The 22,205-nt window shown below is 45.6% G+C and overlaps 1 protein-coding gene across 2 annotated transcripts; it reads right to left on the bottom strand.

Moving 5' to 3' along the window:
- Positions 1-1,789: 1,789 nt before the first annotated feature.
- On the bottom strand, positions 1,790-19,012 carry ALG1 (ALG1 chitobiosyldiphosphodolichol beta-mannosyltransferase). Of its 2 annotated transcripts, none has more exons than XM_084818894.1 (13): positions 18,779-19,012; positions 16,109-16,186; positions 15,441-15,544; positions 14,629-14,777; positions 13,160-13,249; positions 12,131-12,247; positions 9,572-9,726; positions 8,307-8,345; positions 6,131-6,190; positions 5,717-5,827; positions 4,967-5,081; positions 4,108-4,183; positions 1,790-2,039 (listed from the first exon to the last, which is right to left on the bottom strand). In XM_084818894.1, exons 1-13 carry the CDS (start codon positions 18,990-18,992, stop codon positions 1,887-1,889), a joined length of 1,461 nt encoding a protein of 486 aa, XP_084675020.1. In that variant the 5' UTR covers positions 18,993-19,012; the 3' UTR covers positions 1,790-1,886. The 2 variants fall into 2 exon arrangements, with proteins under 2 accessions (XP_084675020.1, XP_084675021.1); XM_084818895.1 differs by having other exon boundaries at positions 9,572-9,696.
- Between the last annotated feature and the right edge of the window lie 3,193 nt (positions 19,013-22,205).

The raw sequence follows: 22,205 nt of genomic DNA, 5'->3' as shown, positions 1-22,205 counted from the left end.
ACTTCTATACCATGATCAACCCCATGATAAACCCAATTATATATAGCCTGCGCAATAAAGAGGTAAAAGGAGCCTTGATGAGGATCTTCGGGCGAAGCAAAATGAGGGAGTAATTCTCTTTGGAGAGTCTCATGGAGGCAAAGCCTTTTTCCACCCTTTGCCCCACATCTTTAAGTTTACCATTTTGTTGGCGGAGTGAAGTCTTTGGGTTAAGTCTTTTGTTTGTGATTTTGTAATAAAAAAAATCTACCTTGAATGCAGATGCTGAAATGAACCTTGTACATACACAAGACAGTTTTCTGAATACAAGCATGACTTGTGCACCTTTTTATCCAAGGGAGCAGGAAAATGCAAAATATACTGTAACACAATGGGCAGTGTCCAATACTGCCATCACTCTCCTTCTTAACCTGTTACACAAGCAGGACTCGCCGAGCGTGCAACGGGGAGCCAGTAGTTCAAAAAAATTAACCTCGTAAACATAGGCTCATTTCTGGATCAGGACAGGTCAGTGGAGCTTTCTCCTGCAAGCTCCGCTGATCTGCCCCATTCCGGAAACATGCGTTTCCACATGCTTGGGGTTGATTTTATAATTGCTCGCTCCCCGTTGCACTAACAGTCGGTTCTGCTCGTAGATGCGGATACTGCAGAAAACATGCCTTGCAGATTAATGTATCTAAAAGTCAGTGTGCATGTTCAGGACACGATTCTCTGTTTGGTGCTCAAATACTAGTGGGCAGGCTGGGAGAAGGCAAGACATTTTTTAAAATGTAAGGCAGTATCTCCCTTCAACATCGGGTCTTAAGATCTTTGGGAGGGGCCCTTCTTTCAAGAACGTTGCCATCAAAGGCGTGCCTGGCGGTGAAGCGAAAGAGGGCCTTTTCAGTGGTCGCTCCCAGGCTGTGGAACTCCCCGAGGAGGGAGACTGGGTTCACTCCCTCTCTGCTGTCCTTCTACTGGCAGGCAAAGACGTTTTTATTCAAGAAAGCATTTGATGGGTTGGGTGCTGTCTTTATTCTGTTGTTGTGTTTTTAACTGTGTTTGAATGCATTTGTTTTATGACTGTTTTAATCAAGTTTTATTTGGGACCGCAAGGTATCTCGTGTGCCATTTTTCTCTGCAGAAAGGCAGGGTACAAATCAAAAAATAATAAAGCTTGATAATTATGTTTATAACAGGCTTCCCCAACCTGGTGGCCTCCAGATGTCTTGGACTGCAACTCCAGACCACATTGGCCATGCTGGCTGGGGCAGATGGGGACGGAAGTTCAAAATATGCAGAGGGCACAAGGCTGGGGAAGGCTGGCTTACATGTCACTATTTAAAGTTCAAATGTCAGTTCACCCCTACAACCGTTGTACTGGGGGAGGAAAGCCTTCCCCAGTATACATTGTAAAGCCTCTTCTGTGCCCCTTTGTGACACCAGTGAAACTCAGCAAATGTTATTGGATTATAAATCCCATCATGCCTGACCATCAGCCATACTGGCTGCAGCTAAGGGAAGTCCAACAATACTTAGGGGGTCCACAGGTTACCCACCCTAGCAAAACTTAAAGCATTTCAAAATCAAAGAAGGAAGAAACCGCCCAGAGAGCTTTGGCTGGTGGGCGGTATAGAAATGAAATAAATAAATAAATAAATAAATAAATAAATAAGTAAGTAAGTAAGTAAGTAAGTAAGTAAGTAGGTACATTACCTTTTTCAACAGGTTGGTTCTGGCCAGAGCACAACTGTTAAATTGGGAAAGGTTGCCTATAACTGTGACCAAGCTTCAAATAGTTTTTTTTTTTTATTTACCATATAAAACCATTATTTTCTTTTGTAAAGAAATTTTAATTCATGACACTCTCAGAGTGTTACAAAATTTGGGAATGCACAAGTCATAAATTAACTTCCACGTTCATCAGCTGAACCGTTGCTAAACAGAGGAAATACTGTCTGTTCCCAACTTTCATCCCACCGCAGCTGCTTGGCTGTGCGAAGATTTCTTCGGAATAAATTGAGCTTGCCTTCAACACTAGGAAATTCCCAGAAAAGCATCTGAAAGTTTAGAAAGAATGAGAGAAATAGATTAATACAACATGTGAGAGAATGGAAATGTTGTATTTCAAAAGATTGTACTTCCTGTACCAGCAATCATCTAAAGGTACAGTGGACATAATGTACACAAGTCATAGAATTCCACAGAATTTGGATTACCTGGGTGCAACAGCTTTTTTTAAAAAAATCGCACAGTAAGTATTGTTAAGAGTTTACTTACATTTGTCCACATGTGGTGGCCGTGCCCTTTGGCAGAGACATTTTGGGATCTTCTCGGAAATTAAAAATATCACCAAAACAAAACATTTCCAAGGCTCCCAAAGACTTACCATGCCGGGCATTTTTCCCCAATGCTCTACACCTGTAAGTCTGCACTGCATATTTTACACCTTTTAGCGACAGCAAGAGCAATAATGACAACCCAGTGGAAAAGTTTAGTGGACTTATCTATCAAGGCTTGGTTTTGGAGGCTCTGGGACCATTTATCAACAGACAAGTTTACCAACCATACCAAGGTGGTTAGAGATCATGCAAAGGCTAAAACATGTTGCGCAGCATTGTGCCACTTTGACGTATGTCACTCATACATGCCAGCCCTATAATGGATCATTATAGGATTATAATATTATAGATTATAGGATGTAAAGGTAAAAAAGTACAGGTGTCCCCAACCAGTCGTGTCCGACTCTAGGGTGCAGTGCTCATCCCCGTTTCTAAGCCGAAGAGCCAGCGCTGTCCGAAGACGCTCCCGTGGTCATGTGGCCAGCATGACTGAACACCGAGGTGCACGGAATGCTGTTACCTTTCCCGCCGAGGCGGTACCTATTTATCTACTTGCAATTTCTTGCTTTCGAACTGCTAGGTTGGCAGAAGCTGAGACAGAAGACGGGAGCTCACTCCGTCACGCAGCACTCGGGTCTCGAACTGCTGACCTGCCGACCTTCCAGTCTGCAGTTCAGTGTCTTAACCACTAAGCCACCACGGCCCAAAAAAGTAAAGGTGTCCCCAACCAGTCGTGTCCGACTCTAGGGTGCGGTGCTCATCCCCGTTTCTAAGCCGAAGAGCCAGTGCTGTCTGAAGACGCTCCCGTGGTCATGTGGCCAGCATGACTGAACACCGAGGTGCACGGAACGCTGGTGCACGGAACGAGGTGCACGGAAATATAGGATGTACTAAGAAAAAATAATTAAGCTTGAAGGTTTTGGGATTCTGTACTCAGTGCATCCAAACTAAATTGGTTTATTTACTTATTGTCTTTCTATACCACCCAATAGCAGAAGCTCCCTGGGCTGTTCACAATTATTAAAACCATGAAACACAACATGATAAAACATAATACAGAAGTTTAAAACAACAGTATAAAACCAAAACCAAAGCAATAAAACCCAAAATAAAACGAAGCAGCGGTGCAAACGTTTAAAATTTAAAACTTTTAAATTTAAAACATTTGAATTTAAAATTTAAAACATGGTTGTGTTTTATTTATTTTCTTAGACAACATCGGGCTATGTTAAGCCTGTGTGAACTTTTATTTATTTAAAAAGCACAGATTTACACTATTCAGACTGAATGCCTGAATGTTCCCCATTATTTAAGGACTCCCTGCAACCAGAAAACTAGTGTGTCAGGAAGGTTAGCTTCAAACTTCTCAACACGTTAATTTTGTACATGCATGTTTCGTTTTTTAAATGTGAGGCAGTATTCAAACATGAGACTTCTGTTCTGCAACCTAAAGTGGTACAGTCCAGCAACAGATGAATCATGAGGGCCTGATCATGTAGCCCAGCATTCTCCCCTCTGTGCCACTTTCCTTCCCTCCTACAAAGGTTTCCTTCTAGTGCTTTGACTGTACTGACTGCCTAGCCCTATACACATTTATTCAGAAGTCAGTCCCACTGGGCTCAACAGATCTTACTGACAAACTCTGCACAGTACTGCAAGTTTGGGAAATACATTCCAGCTTCACATTTTCTTTGATGTTTCCAAGCAATAAATGTGTCTGACCCATAAAAGCACCATCATGTAACTCAAAGAATCAATTTAAGAAGTGTTCTCAAAACTTCATTACCTTCAGCTGCTCTGCCAGTTCACTGGAGTCCCTGAATATCAAGCCATTTACTTCATGCTTCACAAGTTCATGTAAACTGCGAAGACACAACACAGCATGGAGAGAACCTCACATTAGTGGGTTGGGGCAATCAGTTCACCCAAGTAACCAGCCTAATGGTGTATCAGACTGTGTCTGTCAGCCTTTTCCTCCTAGAATGCTTTGCTGACACAGGCAGAAGAACACTAAGAGGGACCTCTAGCCACAGAAGGTTCCATTCCTGGTTAATATGATAAGTTGATTAGACCTACCCTGAATATGTTTCTGTGCTCCTCTTTTTAAAGCCATCATTATTACATCCAGTGGTAAATGGAAGTCCATTATTAACTCATTGCCTCAGCTAATTTTGACCCTACTGACACTCCATAGCCACCATGGACATCACTCCCCCCCCCCCAATTGGTGTTTTTTTTTGGAGGGGGGAGCCGATAAAAAGTTTATTTTCTTGTGGCTTTCCCCACTCAGAATACCTAGATACTGCTTTTAGATCAAATCTCAAGGCAGCTTCATTAAGAATATAAGGACAAACTCTTGTCAGATCAGACCAAAGGCCTATTTAGTCCAGGATCCTGTTTCCCACAATGGCCAACCAAATGTCTCCGGGTAGCCCACAAGCAGGGCAATAACCCTCACCTACTGTTGGCCCCAAGCAACTAGCACACTGCCTCTGAACACAGAGGTTTCATTAAGCTATCCAGAATAAGAGCTGTGAACAGATCTACCCTCCATGAATTGGTCTAATCCTCTTCTAAAATTATCTAAGCCATGCACGTGCAAGTTGTTTTGGCAAGCTGGAACACGCATGTACGTGCACTCTTACCACTGGAAATGCACCGCACACACAGGCAAGCAGCAGCCAAACATGTCCACCACCTTCATAGGTAGATCCAAGCCGCTGGAGGATTTGTGGAGACAAACACCTAAATCCGCTGAGCCTGTAAGAGAAATTAAGCCTGGGGCTTATTTTGTGGAGATGCTTCTTCGAAGCATTACTAGCTGCTGAAGTAATGGGCAGCCTGCTTAGCTGCCCATGAAAAAAACCCCACATAAATTCATTGCGTATCATTCCAAGGTGCCTGTGGTTCAAACCAGGAGGCACCGTGATTTCACAATGATACCTACCCAGGAGGAGTTTGTACTGAATAAAGCCAGCATGGTTAAACAAATGACAGAAACAGTAAACGAGCTCTAACAACAGCACCCACTTATAATATTTAAACCATTGTTCAAACATTGTCAAGGCTTGGCCATAGATGAGCTCGAGCCAACACACAACAGCCTGTCAAGACTGGTGCAATATCTTATTTTCCCTCTGCCCAGCCTGTCCTCTCCTTCCTGGTTGGGAGGCAGAGGGAAGCAGAGGCAAGCCGGAGACTAAGCTCCTGTTCTACTTTAAACAGGCACACTTAGAGAGATGTTTAAGCAAAGGCAGCTCCTGCCATCAGAATCCTGGATAGGCCAAACCTTACAGCAGTATCCTCTACCCCCAGGAGCACACGAGCCTCCCCCTGACAGTATTCAGATGGTTTCAGCACACTGAAGCAGTGAACACTTCTAAGGAATTCCTTACCTAGCAGAAGGGGGTAGTCCTCCGCTTCCAGCCAGGGAGTACAGATCTGGATATGCTTGAAATGCAGTGCAGCAATCAGTTTGCTGTAATGCTCCTTCAGAGGCCCCTTGCCTTCAGGAGACAAAAAATGCATGCAATCGGCCATCATTAACCAAAAGGGCATTTGTATGCTCAGAGTCGTAAGTACTCAAAGAGGGCCCTTGACAATTTGCAAGTGGCCTAGCATGAACAGCTCAAAGCAGCCCAGCACCTCAGTAAAACCAGGGTGCTGAAAGAAAAACACACTCCCCGCAGGGCTCCAGTGTACACACACTGCTCTGGAGCAAATAGAGACTTCCGTGCTTCTTCAATGCAAGAGAAAAACGGCTTTGAAGACACAAGAGGAACAGGAAATGAAGAATTAAAAGTTGCTACCTGTGATCACACACACTAGAGGAGGAAGTTTTGCTCCTTCACTGAAATAGTGTTCATATTCTGGGGAACAAACAAGAAGAGTGAGAGTTACAATTTTCCCCACAGCCATCATTTAAGAAAAATGGCGGGCCACAAAAGACAGCTTTGCATTTTAAGCAAGTTCAAGATTTTAAAACTACAGGAGTTTCTCACAGAAAGCCCGAGGTGGGAAGAAATTGCATCCTAGATTAATTTCAGTCAGATCCTAAAGTGAACCTGCACAACAAATGACTGGGCCAGGGGGCACGGGGCGGGGAGAGAGTGGACATCCTGGTCACCCCCTTTGTAATTAATATTTTAGGTATTTATTATGCTGCCCTATTACCAAGTTCTCAGGACAGCTTAGAATAGGAATAAGGCAAGCTACGGAACGCTTTGTACCAAACAGTCCAACCCCACAGATAGGCATAGAATGTACTTTGGCAACACAACCAGAACTGCATTGCTGGCTTGGCAAATGGAACAAGTCCATTCCCTACTAGGGAACCTTTTCCTCAGTGGGAACACCTTGCACTGCATCACTGTTCCACCAGGGATGCTGGGACTAGTAGTCCCAGTCCTCTGCAAGAAAAGATTAACAGCCTGCAACTACCGCCACTCATGCTTTTCCCTTTGCCTGCCTAAAAGGAAGTTCTTCGCCTTTGGAAAGCGGGGGCAAAGGTTCACAGGATCAGGCCAAATGCAGCCCTGGTCACAATTCTGCTTACAGGTATTCAAAGAGGGGTGTTTGTCTGTGGAAGCACCTCTTCTCAAGTGCTTGCAACATCTCTATTCAATGCAGGGTTCCCAACTTCAGCCACCTAAGAATACATGAGCTCCAGCATTTAAAAAAGAGACCAGACTGGTATTCCTGTTTTCTTGCTAGTAGGCTAGACAGTAAAGTGGCCAAGCTTGCAGATGGCACCAAATTATTTAGGATGGTTAAAACAAAAAGGGATGGTGAAGAGCTCCCAAAGGATCTCTCCAAACTGGGAGAATGGGCATCCAAAGGGCAAATGCGGTTCAAAGTAAGCAAGTGTAAAGTGATGCACGTTGGGGCAAAAAATCCCAACTTCAAGTACAGCTTGATTGGATCAGAGCTAGCGGTGACCAACCAGGAAAGAGTCTCAATGAAGATGTCAACCCAGTGCACGGCTGCTGTAAAAAAGGCAAACTCTATGTGCAGCATAATTAGAAAAGGAATTGAGAATAAAACTGCCAATATCAAATTGCCCCTATACAAATCTATGGTGCGACCATACTTGGAATACTGTGTACAGTTCTGGTTCCACACCTAAAAAAAGATATTGTAGAGCTGGAAAAAGTGCAGAAAAGGGCAACTAAAATGATTAAGGGGATGGAGCATCTCCCCTATGAGAGAAGGTTACAACAGCTGGGCTTGTTTAGCTTGGAAAAAAGGAAGGTAAGGGGAGACATGACAGAGGCATACAAAATTATGCATGGTGTGGAGAATGTGGATAGGGAGACATTTTTCTCCCTCTCTGAACTTGGATCCTCCCTGACTTGGATTCCTGCACTGAGCAGGGGGTTGGACTCGAAGGCCTTGTAGGCCCCTTCTAACCCTACTATTCTATGATTCTATGAAAATATTAGAACCCATGGTCATCCTATGAAGCTGACTGGTGGGAGATTCAGGACAGATAAAAGTACAGATAAAAGAAAGTGCTAGAACTACTTCGCACAGCGCATAGTTAAAACTACAGAATTCACTACCACAGGTTGTAGTGAGGGCCACCCATTTGGATGGCTTTAAAAGGGGGTTAGACAAATTCCTGGAGGAGAAGGCTATCAATGGCTGCTAGTCCTGATGGCTATGTGCTCCCTCCAGTACCAGAGGCAGTGAGCCTATGTACACCAGTTGCTGGGGAACATGGGCAAGAGGGTGCTGCTGCACTCATGTCCTGCTTGTGGGTTTCCCGCAGGCAGCTGGTTGGCCACCATGTGAACAGAATACTGGAGTAGATGGACCCTTTGTGTGATCCAGCATGGCTCTTCCGATGTTCTTATGTTGCCAGCTCTTCTAACCCCTTCTAATGGTAACAATGTAGGAGAAATCAAGATTTGCTCCTCACTAGTTCATGGGCTGACCTAATGGTTTGTTGGGTAAGAAATCCAGAAAACGTCCTTTGTGACCTACCTTCTAAAGCTTTTAACAGGATGGAAAAATCTTCATCTTCTAGAAAACAAACAAAAACATCCAGAGTTACAAGCCTCACAGCTTGTCCAGTTTCATCTAAAAGGTCTGATTATTATAGGTGCTTTTGAGTGCCACATTTGTAATAACATAGATCAAGCATTGCAATCGACACAGAGCTTCTTCCTTGTACCACCAAAGGGGCTCACAGCTACTGAAGCTAATAGAAGCTGGCAGTCAAGTAATTTCCCCCCTATATTTGTCAAATTAATTCAAATGCAGTGTACTCTGTGTTAGCATTAGCCATGCCTAAGTACACTGAAATAAACTGTGAAATTTAACTCTGCACAGAATCAGGCTGCTAGCAAGACACCGTGTGCCCTTGCTGGATTCCCTTAGGCTTTTTGACAGTCTACACACTTTTACTTCAATAGCACTTTATACATTAGACATGGCCCAAGTCATTTTCATGCCCAAGGAAGAAGATCCAAGTAGTCCTTTAACCACAGCAGTAAAACTGTAATACTAAATAACTAACTGTACCCAAACATCTCCCATCTCATCCTACCTAGTGTTAAAAGTCTTCTACTTGAGTAGGCAGGGAAAATATAACCCTGGCATAAAGCAAAAATTGTACCCAATTTTAATGAGACCGCCCTGCACTTGAGGTCACTTACTTACTTCTGTCAATTTCAAAACTGGTCTCTTTAATTCTCACCTTTACTTTTGGTAACATTACCAACTGGGAAAAAAGGCTGTTTAAGGGTTTGTCAGTGGTCCTACAAGGGATGTAATAGTGAAATTCTAGCACAGAACAAGTCACCAGTACATCCCACATGGGGACCTGCATGTTCATACTGCCTGCCCACATGACAAGAAGAATTTTACAACACATTCGCATCTAGTAAGAAATCCAAGGAAGTGGGGATGTGAAAGTTTTCCTCCCAACATAAGCAAACACCACAGAAAACCATCTCCCACTGTTGCTGCGTGACCACAATTAACCAACCACTGGTCAACTGTATTTGAACTGCCCAGACAGCTTTGGCTATTGGGCAGTATAGAAATATAATAATTAAATAAAATAAATTCTTCCAACTAAGTTAAGAAAGGATTCCCAGCCATTCTGGAGCATACTCTGCTCCAGGCCTTGTCACTTCTTTCATTACACATTGTATGGTTGAGAGTTAGCTCGAGGATCACTGCTTAATGTATGGTCGTCTCGAAGATACTGTGTAGAAAGATAAATACGGTTTTAGAGTCCACACCTGTCCAGCTTGTACTGCTGATGAGAAGGGCCGGCCGGCCTGTGCACTGCATCACACTTCCATTTCTGATGTCAAGTTGCGTAAAGGCAGATTGTTCAACATTATCTGGGAGGATGGACTCTGCTCTGAGAAGAAACGGTATTCTGAAGACTAGCCTTCAAGGAACAAGCATAGAAGACATGCATGCACATACACATGCTGGCTACACGTTTTTATTTTGGTCTGTGACAGCAAAAATAAAAAGCGTTCATTCACATGCTGGACCAAAAGGCATGGCTCTCAAAATGAGATAATGGTAGGTATAAAGAACACAGTGAGTTCCATATTTAGGGGAAAAAAACAACGATTGTCCACATCTTTCCAACCTCAATTCTTCAGTTGTAAAAGACAAATACCCACAGCACATTGCTATATAAGCAGTAAAATATTAAAGCTGATCCACCAGTTAAACCAGAGGTGGGCAACTTTGGGAGGTCGGGGGCCATTTTTGTCCCCCCTCCCCCCGGACACCTCCCCTCCCCACAGGCCGCGGTCCGGCAGGAAACCTGAAAACTTTTTTTTTTTTTTAAGGAAAAAATGGTATCCACACTACGGCGTGCAGAGCGCTCAGAAGGTCAAATGTAGCTTGCATAAATTTGACCTTTTTGGCACTCTGTAGTGCTACGGATGCCTTTTTTCCCCCCTTAAAGAATTCTATTTACACTGGGGGGGCAGCAGAGACTGCACTGGGGGCGCATGCGGCCCGTGTGTTGTCCACTCCGAGTTAAGACTTTTGACCATTACAATGATACAAAGGGTAAGTTCACTTCTGCTGTGGCACCCCGGCTGTGGAATGAGCTCCCTAGTGAGGTTCGCCTGGCGCCTACTTTGTATTCTTTCCAGCGTCAGGTGAAGACCTTTTTATTTTCCCAGGCATTTTAGCTCTTTAAACTTTTAGCTTTGCTGTTTTAAATCTGTATTTTAAATCCCTGCTAGGTTTTATTCTGGTTTTATTGTTTACTGTGGTTTTAATGTTTTATATATTTTGTATTGTCTCATTGTGTGCTCTTTGGTTTTAATTTTTGTGAACTGCCCAGAGAGCTTCTGCTATTGGGCAGTATAGAAATAAATAAATACAACTGTGCATATTTATTGCTTGCTGAGCATAGCATAAAGCAATGACTCGCACGTCTGAATGAACCACCACTAATCAACACACCACAGTTTAACTCTCACATCCCTAAATATCAACTCAAATACCAAACAAACTCTTGGTAAATGTCTCTACTTCAGAATATGGTCACCACATTCTGAGGTAGAGACACTTCCCAAGAGAGGCCAGTTTTGTACTTAACACAAGTCTCCTGGGAGCCATGGGCAGACAGGAATTCCAGTCAGGTGAATTCACGGAATTCACACAGCATGCCCTTTAGGTTAACAGCAGCCCATTGTGTGCAAGTGAGCATTCTGGTGGAGAAGGGACAGATTGTTCCATCCCTCCTCTACCAGCATCCTAGGTTTCTGTGCTAGCTGTGGAACAAAGAGTCTCTTCCTCCAGGACCGTCCCGGAAATGCAGCGGACTGGCAGAGGAGTGACAGACTGCTCTGACTCTCCTCCATCAGTATGCTTGGTAGAAGGCCATTTCTTTTATGAGCCTGCTAAAAGACAAGTTGCCTGCATTTCCATGCCAGCCCTAGAAGAGGGGGCTTCTCTATGGTGAGCACAAAAATGTGGGTTGCTAGCTTAACTGGCTAGTAAAAAATTCTGCAGGCTAGTAACTTGGGTGGGCTTACTGACCAGGTTGAATTAGGCTAAAATACCAAGTAGGGCATGAGAGTTCAAGCCTTAGTCTGCACAGATTACTAAGCTTCTGCAAGGCAGAGAAGAAACCTGCTGCTGCTTCCTTTCACACTAGGGGTGCAAAACGTGTGGCCCAAAGGTGTCAGGCAGCCCCCCAAGCCCTGTCTGGCAGCCCTCCAGGGAAAAAAGGAAAACAGCTCTAGGAATGGGCTCTATGGTTCCTGCCACAGAACCAAAGCAGGTGCTGGGCCTCTGAAACACTCCTGGTCAGGAGTTGGATATGAGTGAGTGGTGTCAGTGTGTGGGTGGCACCTGCAACCTCGGCAGATGCTCAATAGGACTGGTGGGGCTGAGAAGGTTGTGCACCCCTGCACTACACAGATGAGCACCAGACCAATACCTGTTTATATAGAGGCTCCACTCATGTGATTCTTCCTCCTAAAAAGGGGGAGGTGGGATTGTGAGACATTTGCGCAATCAGATGTCTGTGAAATGTTCTTGCTCATATAAGTTACTTCATTTGTGTGAAGGAGGAATGGGGATCACAGTAAGGGATGTCAACTAGGCCAAGCATTGAAAGATAAAGAAGCAAGCATGCATCTGTGATTCATACATCTAAAGTTTCACATATTCTGCTACCTTTTCCCCTTGCCTCCCTACACGCATCTTAAAAGATGCAAGGATGGAAAAGTTCTGCACTGGCTTCTCAGGTCCTCAATCCATGTGCTGAATACATCACAAATGCCCCAGTTCCAAACAAGCAACTTGTTTTAACTTACACAAGCTGGGCTTTAAATGGAGCGTAGTCTTTGGCGAGTTTCACGAACATCTGATGCTGATTGCTCAAAGGTGTTTCCTTAAAGAAAGAAGCTGGCTTATCGTAGAGGGTTATTGCTCTGTAATGCAATGGGTTCAAACTGACAATCAAGATAAAACAACTGAAAGTAAAAAGGTGCTAAGGAAGAATGATTTCACCTGTAAAAAGTGCCCTTGAAAAATATTTTCACTAAGACAGGAAAGCTCAGGGCAGATGTTATGTTACAGAGGTGAGAAGGCACATGTGGTAAAAGAGCAAAGTTATGCCCCAGGGCTCACCCCCACTCAATATTCACAAACTGGACATCGTATTTCAATAGGCCAATGCACACAGGACCAGTCCGTACACTGCAACTTTGTGGTACAAGATCACCTGTATTAGGCTGATGTCCTCTAGGCTTAATGTGAATAACCCCCTTGACAAACCTAACACCCAAAATATGACTATTAGGTGCTAGAGGAAGGCATGAGCTGGTACACACGTAACAACTCATGGGTTGTTGGGCATAAGCAGGAACAAATACGCTGCCTCTGGCACACTCGTTGATTCCACTTTCAGTTAACAACCTATGACCACCCCGTTCGTAGGCTGTTAGTGTGACATCTGAACCGAGACACTCTGAGTTGTTTAGGGGTTAAACAACCCAGAGTTAACCTACGATTTGTTGTTGGGTTAACTCTGGGTTGTTTAACCCCTAAAAATGCAAAGTATCCAGGTACGGATGTCATGCTCACAATCTACAATACGGGCTATCGTAGGTTAATTGAAAGCAGAAGCGACGAGCGCATCGGAGGCAGAGTCCTCACTCCTGCTAGATTTCAGCAATTTGTTGGTTAATTAATGTACAATTACCATTTCGTGCAAACCGGATCTGTGATTCCACTGGATATTTCTATACAATCGACTTAACCATGAGGCAAATGGCCTAGTAAATTCCATCACAACATATTCTGCCCATCTGGTCATAGCGAATTTTGAGCCACTAGTTTACCTGATGTTACAATTCACCTGAAGATTCTCTTGCATTGCATTAGTCACACAAATGTTATAGTGAGATAGACGGCCAAAGAATTCTTCATACCTGAAAGAAATGGAGCTCCCATCAGTTACTGAATACTGAATTGACTAATTTTTTTCATATATTTGCACAGAAATATATGTTTCCCCTGCAGCTGCAATGCTATTTTTTATTTTTAAAAAAGCAAAAATAAAAATCACATGACTACAAACATTAGGGTCTGTGCTTTCCTTCATTTCTCAATCCCATTAGAAGCACAGAAAGGCAATATATGTTCATATTCTTGCCACAGCTTGTATCATTCTTGTTTTTATGTCACTTTGTGAAGTCTTGGACCTAAAAAGTGGCCAATATATACTTTGGATAAATAAACAGAGGAGGCGGAGGAGGAGAATTATGATAATAATGACGACAACAACAACAACAACAACAACACAGTATTTCTTATAACCTAGGAATGTAATGGCTTGACATACTCATAAAAGACAGAAGTATGAGTTGCTGGCTAACCCACTTGTTTGTTTTTTAAAAAAATACTGAGAAAATATTTGAAATAAAAAAAATAATAACAACAGAATTGAGAATAAATTCAAACCTGGAAGGGCACCCGCCCCTTACCATGGCCCAAATCTGTCTTTTAATGGGATTCATGCCATTATATTATGCCAGTCTTCCCCAGCCTAGTACCTGCCAGATATTCTGGACTACACCTCCCATCACCCACAGCCACTGTAGCCTATGATGGGAGTTGTAGTCCAAGACATCTGGAGAGCACCAGGTTGGGAAAGGCTGATGTATATCTACTCGGAAGCAAGACACACTGAGTGGACTGGATCCAGATTAAGTTAGCTGCACTTAGTTCCCATGGAAAGCAACGGAGCTTATGTCATGACCAATTTTTCACCATCATTAACTTAGTCTGGATCCAGTTCAGTGTAAATAGGGTTGGAGACTTAGGCACAACTAACTGTAACTGGATCAGAGCCCATGTTAATTATAACAGAAGTTAAAGAAATCCAAGTGCCCAGCAATTTTATTTACAAGCCATGCACGCTATGTATAAATACAGGAGCAGCTTTCAGAAATTTAGCTAAATATTCATATTCAGAAATACATGACATGAGGACAATTATTAATGGATAGTTTCATAAGCCTGCAGCATTAAGCAGGCAGAGTGCATCCTTCATTATATTCTAGCCCTTCTGAAACAGTCACAAAGGGGCATAAAGGACATATATCAAACAGGACTTTATAGAACATTGTTCTTAGAGCTTTGGTCCAAAGCCACCTTCTTAGGGTTTTCAAAACCACTGTGGGGGAGTGATGTGATTGGGACAGAAGCAACTTCAGCCGTGTTTTTTTTTTTAAATAATAGAATCCCCGTGGTCTACTAACACACTAGCCAAGCATGCACCATAAGTATAAAAAGCCCTTGTACAAACCATTTAGCAATCCGAACGATGGGGTGTCTCTTTCCGTGTGTCAGGCTCATTATAGTATACCCGTAGTTGTGCCAATCAATTATTAGCTTGCTGTTTCGCAAAAGACAAAATGCCCAGGTAACAGCTATGCTGGGCAGACCTGGAGGATTCTGGTCATTAAATGCAGGGGAGAAGAGAGCATATATCAGAGTAATACCAATAGAGAAGATCTCTTGCTTTCTCCCCGCCCCCCGCCCCCACTTTAAGTCCTTGCTCACAAACCACCTTTCCCCCAACGCCTTTGACTCAATGCCTTAGACATACTTTAAATCAGGGATGGGGAACCTCAGATCCAAATCCAACCCTCCAGTGCTCTCCAGAGGGCCATGCCCCCTTCCCCTGTCCCTACCCCATCCCCAAATCACTAACAGGATGGTTGTTTCCCAGCTTTTGAGTAGTTCTTCCCCATTCTAAAAGTTTGAAACACCTCTCCTAAGACTTATTGGCAGTAATAGCTTTAGGGTGCAATCCTTGCAGCATGAGGCATTCTGGGAATTGAAGAACTTTTTTCTGTCAAAACATGCATAGGATTGCACCCTTAAGATACAATATGTGAGGGGGGGGGATTTTGACCCCACCCCCTTTTGTCTTCAGCTCTGCCCACCACTGAATTCAGCCCTTGGGCTGAAAGAAGTTCCCCACCTCTGCTTTAAAGAAACAGTTCCCAACTTCCATGATTGCTGCTTTGGAAGCAAATACAGTGCTATGTTTTAAACAGACTTAGGAAGCAAGGAAGTTCTGTTTTTTGATGTATATCTATCTTGCATATATACCTGGAGAAGAACATAGCCTGGCTTAGCTATCGTCAGCATTGTGTACAACAGCTGGATGCTCTGCATAATCACTTTTGCAATATACTGGAAAACCTTGGGCCCAACTGGAAAAGGAAAAACTGTTGTCAAGTTTTGAAGCAACTTGCGTAAAAACCAGAAAGATTTCCACGGGGGAGGGGACACTGGGAGAAGCAAGGAAGGAATCAACATTTTCTAACTTATTGGCAGCTGACAAGCATATCTCCTGAAATATGGTGCTATGGAATGCACAGTCTGGCACAGCGTGTTTTTCTGCTGCATGGGAGCTTCCCAAATCTTTGTAAGGAAGAACTGGTCGGAGGGGGACTGGGTATGCTTAACCTTTCTTGCATTTACCAATAGTCCTTTCTCCTGAGTCTGTCTGTCCCTTGCTGAGCTTGTTCTGGCCTCAGAGCCCAGAAAAGGGGAAATGCACAGGGTGTGGAGGGGAGGGAAAAGATTGGTGAACTCAGGAAGGGTTAAACATCCCCCCAATTCTCCCATATAATTGTCCCCATGCCCCTCACTGTAGTTGTACAGTACACATACTGTACACATATACAGTACACATATTGTCCCACCCCTAGCCTTTTCTATCAAAATAGTCTTATTTTGAAAATGGTAAAGTAACATTGCAACATTCACCATACCTTGCCAGATGTTAAGCTCAGCAATGTGAACAATCTCTATGTTTCCATTACTGATAATCTCACTGTGTGGTGTTGTGCCTGGAAGAGAAGCAAACAATTCTAAGAACGTCTATCCAGGACCCACGTAAGCACAAATGCGAAACCAAGATACGAGAGATATGCAAAGACAAGTTCAGAGAGCAATCCTATGGCCAGTAGATTCTGTCTAGAGAGCCACAGGATTTTTCTGTTTACTAGCTCTGAGCTTGTAGACAGCGCTCAGCAACTGTGCTCCCCGCCTCCTCATCTTCATAGCCTGCACAGGGAGAACTGCAGTGGCTGCCTCTCTGTGTTTGTAAAACAAAGCCCGAAGAGGATGAAAGGGGGGCGTTCCCAGGAGCAGGGAGGGGAACAGGCCATGGAAGCCACATTATGTTGCTTCCTATGTGGTCTCCAGGCCTGTTCCTGCCCCTCTCCAAAGCGAAATCACACATCTAGCCAAGAATGCAGGGCGGGGGAAGCATGGAGGAGAGGCTCCCCTCTGTGTTCCACCCGACCTGCATTGGATAGGTATCAGCCTCAGAGTTCAGAGGCTGACATATATCTCAATAGGTTTGCACCCGCAATGTGTGAACTAGATGTCCTACTTATTTTGATGGCATATTGGACCTGAGAGAGCCAACAACCTATTTTATTTTAATTTAATTTACACTTCACAGATCCCAAACAGGTGGGGCTCTGACAAACTTGATACATCAAAAAGCATTAAATACTACAGTTGGATTGCTCCTGTTATTTCATAATACTGTAAAATCCAGCCTCCTCCTCAGTTTTGAAATAAACCGTTCTAGCTTTCTAGAAGCCTGAGCCCACCAAAATGTGGGTGGGGGCAATGAATGTCCATACATGGAATGAATCGGCAATCAACATGCGATAGGCAGGACGGCTGGACACTGTGGGCAGAAGAACAAGGATTTTATGGCATTTGACAAAGATAGCAGTAGTCAAATCTGAGACAGTTGTAAAGAGGAAGGTCAGACAATGGACAGTGAATATTGGGGCCACAATGAAAGCGATGCGGGGGGGGGGGATGTAAGCCCTGCTGCAGCAGAGAGTCTAGAAGGCTACAAAGGTCTGTAAATGTATTAGTAGCAGCATAAATTACTTCATTTTATATCTAAAAGCGGACCTCTTCCTTCTCATGAACAAGGGAAATTACATTATCAAGAGAACCAGCCTTCTCCAACCTGGTTTCCTCCAGATGTTTTAGACCATCAGCCCCAGACAGCATGAAATGCTGGGAGGTGTTGTCCAAAACATCTGGAGGGCACCAGGTTGAGGACAGCTCATCTCACCCCATACCAGGTGTTTTAGACAACAGCTCCCGTCAGTCCATGCCAGCATGGTTAGTTACTGGGGATTATGGGGCTTGTAGTCCACATGGAGGGCACCAGGTGGCCTATGGTCTACCATTCAGAAACCCAAAGTATTTTGAAGGCCATTCGGAAGGGTCTTCTAACATATCTCAGCAGCTATTCAAGCATCACTTTGTTTTAGTCCAGGGTGGCAAAGAAAGAGCCAGTCTGTCTGTCCTCGGGAGGGCAAGCAGAAAACTTAAACTGGACCCAAGAAGGCTCAGCACCTCCCCGGGGAAGAGAACCCTCCTCTCTAGAACAGAACTTTGAGGCCCTGCAGGCATGCTAGGAAATAAACCACTACAGGGCAAGCCCCAGTTGTGGTGTAGCAGTTAGAGTGTTGGGACTGGGGCTGGGGAAACCTGGGTTCTAGTCCCCACTCGGCCATGAAGCTCACTGGGTGACTTTGTGCCAGCCACTTGGTGACGAGAATGGAGAACCCTACATGGTCAGGAGCGCCACAAGCACACTGCGGGGCATCAGTGGCTGCGGACTGGGGTGACCCAGCAAAACCTCTAAGAAAAAGGAATCTAGAACTGACCATCGCTTTCCCTTGCCTGATCAAGACTGAAAAAACCACATCGAGAGCCAGCGTGGTGTCGTGGTTAGTGCTGCACTGGGGCTCAGGAGACCAGGGTTCAAGTCTCCACCCGGCCATGAAGCTCACTGGGTGACTTTGTGCCAGCCACTCGGTGACGAGAACGGAGAACCCTACACGGTCAGGAGCGCCACAAGCACACTGCGGGGCAACAGTGGCTGCGGACTGGGGTGACCCAGCAAAACCTCTAAGAAAAAGGAATCTAGAACTGACCATCGCTTTCCCTTGCCTGATCAAGACTGAAAAAACCACATCGAGAGCCAGCGTGGTGTCGTGGTTAGAGCGCTGGACTGGGGGTCAGGAGACCTGGGTTCAAGTCCCCACCCAGCCAGGAAGCTCACTGGGAGACTCTGGGCCAGCCAATGGCCTACCTCGCAGGGTTGTTGTGAGGATAAAAAGGAGAGGAGGAGGGCTATGTAAGTCACCTCGGGCTCCTCGCAAGAGGGGGAAAGGCAGGACAGAAGTGTAATAAACGCATAACGAATCGGGGCGCCTCTGAGCGCATGCAGAGCGCCTTCCGCCGCCGCAGAGCGCAGGGCTCCCGCCCAGCGCCGCCTCGGGAGCGAGCCTTGGCGGGGCAGGGAGAGGCGTGGCTGCCAGGCCCCTGCGCCCCGGCACCTCTCCTGCCCTGCCGCCCAGCAGCGGGAAGGGCCGGAGCCGGGAGGCGGCGGGACTCACCCGGGTAGCCGACGAAGGCGACGCGGCGGCCGCGGCGGGCCAGCGACAGGGCGTGGTACTGCATGCGGGGGCTGCGGCCCAGGTCGCCCAGCACCAGCACCGCCGCCCGGCCCTCGGCCCCGGCGGGCCGCGCCCGTTGCCACAGCAACAGGAGCAACAGGGGCCCCAGCAGCGCCGCCGCCCCGCAGAGCGCCAGCCAAGCCGCGGCCGCCATCTCGAGCGGGGGAAGCGAGCGGCGGGCTAGAGCGGCGGGCTAGAGCGGCGTCCCCCGCCCGCCCGCGCGCGCCCTCTGCAGGCCGGGCCCGGGACGCGCGGCTCCTCGGGTCGCCCCGTGAGGGCGATGGGCCGTTGTCGACTCCGCCGCCATCTTGGGGCGGGAGCGAGGCGCGAAGGGCGGAATCTCCCCCCCCCCCCCGCCGCTTTGAAACGAACTGAAGCGATATGCCTGGCTCGGGAAGGACGGTCGAGGAGGGGGGCGGCCGCCCTGTAATGGGCTAGAGCAGGGCCGGGCAGGGCAGGGAGCAGCTCGCCGGGTGTTTGGGACTTCGACTCCCAGCATGCCTGACCACCGGCCGTGCTGGCGGGGGCTTCTGGGAGTTGAAGTCGGCACCGTCTGGCGAGGTACCTACGCTCTGCCCACCCCAGGTTTAGGGTTGTCGTTCTTCAGCCGTTCCGATAATCAAGACAGGCATTATTTATGCTTTGGCGCAGGTTATGTTTTCATTAACGTACCATTATATTCTGTGTGCGCAGTAGAGTGCTCAGAAATTACTTGCCCAAATCTGCAGAGTCAGAAAACAAAGGAGTGGATTCTTTAAAAATTTGTGGTGGTGGTTCAGTCGTGTCCGACTCTTCGTGACCCCCTGGACCAGAGCACGCCAGGCCTCCCTGTCCCTGTCCTGCGCTCTCTCCCGGACCGTGCTCAAGTCCATATCCATTGCGTCGGTGATGCTACCAGCCATCTCATCCTCTGCCGTCCCTTCTCCTTTTGCCTTCCGTCTTTCCCAGCATCAGGGTCTTTTCCAGTGACTTTTCTCTTCGCATTAGGTGGCCAAAATATTTCAGCTTCAGCTTCAGGATCTGTCCTTCCAATGAGCACTCAGGGTTGATTTCCTTTAGGATGGACTGATTTGACCTCCTTGCAGTCCAGGGGACTCGTAAGAGTCTTCTCCAGCACCACAGTTCGAAAGCATCAATTCTTCGGCGCTCAGCCTTCCTTATAGTCCAGCTCTCACAGCCATACATTACTACTGGGAAAACCATAGCTTTGATTAGATGGACCTTTGTCGGCAAGGTGATGTCTCTGCTTCTGACTATGCTGTCTAGGTTTGCCATAGCTTTCCTCCCAAGGAGCAAGCGTCTTTTAATTTCATGGCTACAGTCACCGTCTGCGGTGATCTTGGAGCCCAAGAAAGTAAAATCTGTCACTGCTTCCATTTCTTCCCCTTCTATATGCCAGGAAGTGATGGGGCCAGATGCCATGATCTTAGTTTTTTTAATGTTGAGTTTCAAACCAGCTTTTGCACTCTCCTCTTTCACCCTCAACAAGAGGCTCTTGAGATCCTCTTCGCTTTCTGCCATTAGGGTGGTATCGTCTGCATATCGGAGGTTGTTGATAATTCTCCCGGCAATCTTAATTCCGACCTGTGATTCATCCAACCTGGCGTTTCTCATGATGTACTCTGCATATAAGTTAAATAAGCAGGGCGACAATATGCAGCCTTGTCGTACTCCTTTCCCAATTTTGAACCATTGGTTGTTCCATGTCCGGTTCTTACTGTTGCTTCTTGACCCTCGTACAGGTTTCTCGGGAGACAGGTAAGGTGGTCTGGTACTCCCACCTCTTTAAGAATTTACCAGAGTTTGTTGTGATCCACACAATCAAAGGCTTTAGCGTAGTCAGTGAAGCAGAAATAGGCGTTTTTCTGGAATTCTCCTGCTTTCTCCATCATCCAGCGAATGTTGGCGATTTGATCTCTAGTTCCTCTGCCTCTTCGAAACCCAGCTTGTACTTCTGGTAGTTCTCAGTTCACATACTGCTGAAGCCTAGCTTGTAGGATTTTGAGCATAACCTTGCTGGCATGTGAAATGAGCGCAATTGTACGGTAGTTTGAACACTTCTTTGGAACTGGAATGTAAACTGACCTTTTCCAGTCTTGTGGCCACTGTTGAGTATTCCAAATTTGTTGGCATATTGAGTGCAGCAGTTTAACAGCATCATCTTTTAGGATTTTAAATAGCTCAGCTGGAATACTGTCATCTCCGCTAGCTTTGTTGTTAGTAATGCTTCCTAAGGCCCACTTGACTTCACTCTCGAGAATGTTCAGCTCAAGTTCAGTGACTGCAGTATCATGGCTATCAGGGACATTGAGATCTTTCCTGTATAGTTCTGTGTATTCTTTCCACCTCTTCTTAATCTCATCTGCTTCTGTTAGGTCCCTGCCTTCTTTGTCCTTTACCATGCCTATCTTTGCACAAAACATTCCCTTGATATCTCCGATTTTCTTGAAGAGATCTCTAATCTTTCCCATTCTGTTGTTTTCCTCGATTTCTTTGCATTGTTCATTTAAGAAGGCCTTCTTGTCTCTCCTTGCTATGCTCTGGAACTCTGCATTCAGTTGGATATATCTTCCCCTTTCTCCCTTGCTTTTCGCTTCTCTTCTTTCCTCAGCTATTTGTAAAGCCTCATCAGACAGCCACTTGGCTTTCTTGCATTTCTTTTTCTTTGGGATGGATTTCGTTGCTGCCTCCTGAACAATGTTACGGACCTCCGTCCATAGTTCCTCAGGCACTCTGTCTATCAGGTCTAATCCCTGAAATCTATCCATCACCTCCACTGCATATTCATAAGGGATATGATTGAGGTCATACCTGAATGGTTTAGTGGTTTCCCCTACGTTCTTCAATTTAAACCGAAATTTTGCAATAAGAAGGTCATGATCTGAGCCACAGTCAGCTCCAGGTCTTGTTTTGACTGACTGTATGGAGCTTCTCCATCTTTGGCTGCAAAGGACATAATCAATCTGATTTCGATATTGACCATCTGGTGATGTGTGCTGTTGGAAAAGAGTGTTTGCTATGATCAGCGTGTTCTCTTGGCAAAACTCTTTTAGCCTTTGTCCTGCTTCATTTTTTACACCAAGGCCATGCTTGCCTGTTATCCTGGTTATTTCTTGACTTCCTACCTTAGCATTGCAATCCCCTATGATGAAGAGGACATCTTTTTTTGGTGTTAGTTCTAGAAGGTGTTGTAGGTCTTCATAGAACCGATCAACCTCAGCTTCTTCGGCATCAGTGGTTGGGGCATAGACTTGAATTACTGTAATGTTGAATGGTTTGCCTTGGATTCGTACTGAGATCATTCTATCGTTTTTGAGATTGTATCCCAGTACTGCTTTTCCCACCCTTTTATTGACTATGAGTGCTA

The sequence above is a fragment of the Heloderma suspectum genome, chromosome 12 (genome assembly GCF_057233095.1).
Source record: "Heloderma suspectum isolate Gila_16-S chromosome 12, 16-S_ref, whole genome shotgun sequence".
In the NCBI taxonomy this organism is placed as follows: domain Eukaryota; kingdom Metazoa; phylum Chordata; class Lepidosauria; order Squamata; family Helodermatidae; genus Heloderma; species Heloderma suspectum.
This window is presented reverse-complemented; position numbering and strand designations above follow the sequence as displayed.